This window comes from Arachis ipaensis, chromosome B2 (genome assembly GCF_059453495.1).
Source record: "Arachis ipaensis isolate K30076 ecotype BB chromosome B2, ASM5945349v1, whole genome shotgun sequence".
NCBI classification, from domain to species: domain Eukaryota; kingdom Viridiplantae; phylum Streptophyta; class Magnoliopsida; order Fabales; family Fabaceae; genus Arachis; species Arachis ipaensis.
This window is the reverse complement of record NC_142437.1, coordinates 104,510,692-104,517,162: the sequence shown is the minus strand read 5'-3', so window position 1 is coordinate 104,517,162 and position 6,471 is coordinate 104,510,692. Positions and strand designations below refer to the sequence as shown.

Sequence of the window (6,471 nt, the reverse complement as noted above, 5' to 3'; positions counted from 1 at the left end):
AAATTTAAATTATGCACATCTAGTATAAATTATAGTTGTTAGATAATGAATGTTATATTGTTATATACTTGAGTTTTTTCTATTACTATATTGATCATTTTTATTATATTATATTTTTTTTTTAATCCTTTTTTTAATCATATTCCTTTGCTAAACATCATATTTCAAATTATATATACAATTTTTACTTGATATTATTTAATATAACTTAGATTTTTTCCAAAATTAATCTTATCCTTTTTCAAATCTAAACAATAACATATGTTGCCGTGCGAATGCACGGGCTACTCTACTAGTACATAACTACATATATAATAGTAGGAAAAGATTATGGGGAAAAGCCAAATTGGTGGATAAAAATTTCAATACCATAACCATGAAAATCTAGTGTAGTGCAAGTATAAAGGTCAACTTCAGAGAGATTTAATTATACAGTGCTCTCACCAAGATTACAAATTGCCTATATATATATATCCAGAAAACAAATTTCTAACTAATGATACATAGGAAATAGGAATGAAATAAACAGAACCGACCAGTATAAGGGTCATGATTAATCATTTAATCCTCACTTATTTGTCCACATCCCTTTCAAGAGTATAATAAGTCTATTTTGACCACAAGAGGGAAAGTGGCTTCTTCCCCTTCTGACACTCTGTCACACAATCAAACACTATCTCTTGCAACTGTTTCTCCACATCTTCAATGGGTTGGAAAGCATCTACAAACTGCACCAAGCCAGTGGAAAGAGAAGGAGGAACAAAGGCAAAAACAAGAACAAAAGACATAATAGAAGGATATAAAAAGGCATCAACGTGTTCAAAGAAAGAAACAGATACGGGTCCGGAACAAGTAAAACATCAGTAACAAAATTCGGCAAATTTTGTCTACATAAAACTGGGGAGAGTTGGGATAGACATTATCTTTCATTGCCTAATGTCTATATTTTCTATGTTAAGACATTTTGCCAAATATAGCCTTAATGTCAAACTTAATTTCAGGAGGAAAGGTCATACAAGCAGCCAATTACCTTCCAGGAGACATCATGAATAGCTTTGTAGCTTTCAGCAACTTTCTTCTGAAACTCCAACTTTTCATATCTCTCGCCTCCATACCCTCCTCTTTCTGCGGCTTTCTGATATATGTGGAATGTATGGGGAAATACAAATAAACAAAACAATAATAGTCAGCAACATGAATGAACCAATACTTAATTATGCTAGCCAACAACACCGAAAGAGGTCAGAAAACCACGTGCAGCTCAGGCAGGTTAATATCAAAGCATGAATGTTACAAACGAAATAGCAGTATAGCACAACTCATACTCTATATTAAGAACAGAACACCCTCTTGGAAAATGGTAAAACATGTATAATGTAACTATTGTCCCAACTTCCCACACTCCCTTTACTTCAAAACAATCCCAGCAAGATGGAACAAAGAAAGAGAGCCAAGAAACACATTTCAGAAAAGAAGCATGGATTTTTTTACAGCAGAATAAAAAATCTTTTTTCCCAGCATGAAAGAAAATAAAAACCAATGGAAAATAAGATTTTCTTTTTAACAAAGCAGATATTTAATTGAGGCTTAAAACTAACCCAAAAGGCCAAAACAGAACTTTTCTATTGGCTACACAGAAAGAAGTTTCATATTACCTCTGGCGAAATATCAAGGTAAGCTACCAGATCCGGAGCAAGCAGCCCAACCTCAGAAGCCTGCAAAATGGGTTCATGATTAACTAATAGAGATAGAACCTATTAGTGTAGTCAACAGAAAACACAATACACAATACACAAACTCTTAACTAGAATAGAAGCTCTCATTTTGCGCCCTTGATTTTTTCCCCTCAACAGAAAACAGATTACTTAAGACATTTACCTTACACCACTCAATATCAAGTCCCTTGGCAGAGGAGAAAGCCACACCAGAATACGAATAGCGGTCAACAATGAGGGTTGTTCCAGATTTGAGTTTGGTTTCCATCAGTGACCTACAAAGCCAACACACACATAACTGAATGTAAGATCTGAGTTCAAATGTTTTCAGGCAACTACCTTAACTTGTAAAAATACTTAAAATTTTATAAGCTGCAGATAGTACTAGTCAAAACTATCCATCATAAGTACATAAAAATTTATTTGATTTAAGATTTTTCAAATTAACATTGGAAATTTACTTGTAAACAAAAAACACTACCAAAATTACACAGATAATCCCAATGTCACAAAATCTCCAAGAAACATCAGCTTATAAGTCCAAAGGTCTAGGATATACATCTTGTTACAATATCAGCAAAGTCAAATCATCCATATTAGCATAGTCATGAGAATCACTCAGATGTATTTCTAGCTTCCTTTGGTATGCTTCCCTCAGAGCTAGAAAACTTGCATGTACTTTAACATTGGGTATTATAACATCACAAGCTAAGCCAACAGTTATGCCAACACAATATGGTTTGGATTACAAAAAGCATAAGTTTTTTGGACCCATCAACCTGAGCTTCCTTGTTCCTACTTCAATAAAGGTCCATGGTATGGTCTCCATCTCATTGTTTATACGCCCAATCTTCATTTATCTATGTTAACCACGACAGCATTGAAACCTCCAAACAACCCCTCCACCAAAGCAAAAAAAAAAAAGGTGTAGGAGTTCTAACATACTACCACTAGAATTCAGTCGGATTTGGATCCTCTAAATTTTGGATTTCACTTTAGAGGATAAAGTGTAATCTCTCACCATTTATTTCATAAGTGGGACCAAGAGAAAATATGGGAGAGAAAACATTCAAAGGTGAGAGATGATACTTCACTTTCTCAAGTGAAAATTCAAAATTTAAAGGTTTCAAATTCAGTTCAATCATAGTCAAAGACCTTAAATTTGATTAACATACACAGAAAGCAAATGACTGATAACAATGTAAACATTTATAATCATCTGAAAGGGTGGGGGAGACACAAAACCTCTTCTCCCAACGATTGGCACTAAAGAGGAGATGAATAGTATGATCATCCAATTGTGAAGTGTTAGTAAGATAGGCCGATATCATTTTCCCAACATCAGTGTTTCTGTCAGGAAATCTCCATAACTCAGCAGAGATTCGTTGACCCTCCAAATAATTGACTAGTCTGGTACACTGAGAGGACTTTCCAGAACGATCTAAGCCTTCTAGGACAACCAAGGCACCTCTAGACCCCTTTTTGTTGCCCTCAATGCTACAATTAAGATTATTATCCATTCTTAGCTTCTTAGGAGAACAATTGGAGAAGAACTGAACCCGAAAATTGAATGATTTCTGCAACACTAGTGTTTTGAAACTTCTGTAAAAGAAAAACAAACCCTTAAATATTAGTACAAAAATAAAGGGAAAAAACCAAGAATAGAGAATCTGGTATGAACACAAAAAAAGGGGAAAAAAAAGAAAGAAAGATAAAGAAACGACAAACATTGCAAGCCTTTGCATTCTTCCAAAGAGAAAACTTTTCACCGGTTGAACTAAGAACTATGGATCGGGTACAATTTTCAAAGAGTATAGCTGAAAAGAAGGTTGGAAGAAGGAGAGAGAAGGGGGGGGGGGGGGGTGGAGAGACCAATGCTCAAATTTTGATGAATAGGATAAGATTTGAAGTTAAAACCTTAAGAAGAAAATGGTTCTTACAGTGACTTAGAAGCTGTGGTACAAGTGCCATAGATCATATCCTCCCCCAGCACTTAAACTGAACCAAAATAGTAACATATAAAATTAAAGCACAATCATGAAATTCAAGGAGAAAATGGGCAAGAAGTGGAGGAGTAATAAACACATCAAATCAGATTAATGAACTGTTTGGTAATGACAAATTAAGAATGGAAATTTGATTGCCATCAAAATCTTTTCTTTTTTGGGGGAAATATTCATCTTTATGGTTTTGGTGCGCTTTTGTTTTCTACTATATTTCAGAGCACGGTATGGAAGTTTAAAAAAAAAGTTTACATGTATGCATACATAGACAGACTTCTTATAACAAAAACTAAAATTTTACGCAATAAAATAGAAAACATATCAATTTCAACACTACGAAATAAGTTTAAATTGTTCAATTTTACATAGAAAATAAGAGAGTAAATGCTTAAGTTAATCCCCTAAAATTTCAGACTAATCAAATTGGTCCCGGAAAACTTTTTTTGCATCAAATTGGCACCCGAAATTTTTTCCTTGAATCACATTAGTCCTTGAGAGAACTTTTGCCTCACTGCCGTTTACGGAGAGCCGGTGTGGATGGTTATGTACTCACGTGCAGGATGCTACCAGATGAGTTTGTTTGACTCAAATTGGTACCCAACCAAATTCAATAAATAAAACCCTAACTCCCAAATTAACCTCATCCTTAGTCTCTTCTTCCCTTCTCCTCTCCAATGTTAAATGAAAGTATCTCTACTGCAATTAACATAAAACTCTACACTGAAATCAGGCCTTTCTACCAGAATCATTCTTAATTCACCAATATTTAGACACCCAGAAAGTATATGCTATATCATTCACAAATTATGTACTTTAACATTCACACCACAAGAATAGAAATGAACTATTAGCAGACCCATACCGATAAGTAGGGGTGTTCACAGTGCAGTTTGGTTTGGTTTATTGGTTTTGATAGAAAAAATCATCCAATCCAATCATAACGAATTTAATTGGATTGTTTGGTTTGGTCTTTTTGTCTGAGCCCAACCAAACCAAACCAAACCGAATATAATTGGATTGGTGCGGTTTGGTTTTTCAGTTTTACCTGTCCTGGTCATACTTGGTGTATTAAAAACCTGTCCTATGCCATTTTCAGCCAATAATATGCAATAAAATACCAACACATTAGAAGTAACAAGTTCAATTTCATAAAGTCACAAACTGCAGTCATACAACACAATAACTAACATAATTGAAAGTTCAACAAATCAAAATATAGGTCTTGATTTAAACACAACAGGTTCAGCAACAACAAAGCAAAAACAAAAGTAAATCAAATTACATTGCTATTTCATCAGCTTGTTTGAACTTCACACATAAGTAAATCAAATTATTCTTATATTGTATTGTTGTCCATACTTAAACAAGCCAAAATAAGAACTCAAATGAACTAATCATATAGCAACTATGCATCGCACCTGCTGATTTTCAATCTTGTCCTTCCACTGCAAATCATGTCAAAACCACCCTGCGAACCGATATTGCAACTGTCAGATCTCAAAAATTTGTCATCACTGATGTAAGAGAGAACCTACACACCAAAGAATTAAATATCTATTTAATTAGAAATTCAGGATGCAAACAGTATTACTGGCCTCAGAATTCAGAAATCATATATAATATATATAAAGCATTTCCAGAATCCAGCATAACTAGGACATTGTTCAATTTCAGTTCCAAAAGAGTAAAATAAAAACTACAAGTATGAAAATGTACCTGATCTCTATAAGGATAAATATAGTCCGAGTTGAGTTCAACCAATTTACTTGAGACGTCTCCATTCTAAATGCAGATATTCAGAGAGCGGAGGGGACGACGGAGACCAAGCAGCTGAGAACTGAAAAGGAGTCAAGGCAGCGGCTGCGAAGTGCAAGGGAAGTGTAAGGGAGGACCACGGCTACGCGAAGTGCAGGGGGTTAAGTGTAGCGGAGAAAGGAGAGTGGAGTGTGAATGTGCAAGGGTCGAGGGAGAGAGTGAGAGACTGGACCTTGGAGGCTGGATAGCGCCGCTGATGCCTCACAACGGCGGCTGCGACTGCCAGCCTGCCAGGGAGGGAATGGCTGAGCGGCTGTGAGGGACCGAGTCCTAGCGAGGGTTCAGGGAGAGACTGGACTTTGGATTGTGAGTATAGGTTTTATTTTTTTCCAGCTCTAGTGTAGTTTTAAGTTTAGAATTTGGTAATTTCGATCCATAAATTTCGAATTTTTATTTGAGAGAAGAATATGTGATTTTTCATTTTTAATAGTTTTTTTTTCATATTTTTTTTTAATTTTACTTATAAAATAAATAATAAAAAATTACATTTTATCCGCTAAAATAAAATTTAAAATTTAAATGATCTAAATCCTTAATTTAAGGATATTTTTAAAGTTTACATATATTTTCGATTTGGTTGGATTCAATTATTTTAAATTTTATTTTAGAATCGAAAAACCAATTCAACTGAAAAAAAAAACCACTAAGTAGTTCAATTTTCTGTTTTCAATTTGTTTGGTTTTTAATTCTTTTAGTTTGGTTCATCGATTTTATTTTATTTTGTTCAGTTTTAAACACTTTACCATCCAGTCCTAATTGTTTTAATAATCTTATTTTCACCTAAAACAACAACAACTTAAATAGAGAATGACTTATGCGTTTTCCTACGAGTGCACACAGGATTGAGTAAAGTTAAATTTGTTTTTTGACTCTAATATTAATCGAATCTATTTTTAAGATTCTTACTCGATCTTAGACTCGATGAAATTATATTACTT

At 34.2% G+C, this 6,471-nt stretch overlaps 1 protein-coding gene across 8 annotated transcripts; it reads right to left on the bottom strand.

Annotated features, from left to right (window-relative positions):
- Positions 1–346: 346 nt before the first annotated feature.
- On the bottom strand, positions 347–5,874 carry LOC107625634 (thymidylate kinase). 8 transcript variants are annotated; one of them, XM_088503656.1, is made up of 8 exons: positions 5,435–5,874; positions 5,137–5,249; positions 3,656–3,713; positions 2,961–3,317; positions 1,879–1,990; positions 1,656–1,715; positions 1,031–1,135; positions 347–728 (listed from the first exon to the last, which is right to left on the bottom strand). In XM_088503656.1, exons 3-8 carry the CDS (start codon positions 3,691–3,693, stop codon positions 609–611), a joined length of 792 nt encoding a protein of 263 aa, XP_088359782.1. In that variant the 5' UTR covers positions 3,694–3,713; positions 5,137–5,249; positions 5,435–5,874; the 3' UTR covers positions 347–608. The 8 variants fall into 8 exon arrangements, with proteins under 8 accessions (XP_088359782.1, XP_088359784.1, XP_088359785.1 ...); XM_088503658.1 differs by having other exon boundaries at positions 347–721; positions 5,435–5,872; XM_088503659.1 differs by having other exon boundaries at positions 347–721; positions 5,137–5,186; positions 5,435–5,827.
- Between the last annotated feature and the right edge of the window lie 597 nt (positions 5,875–6,471).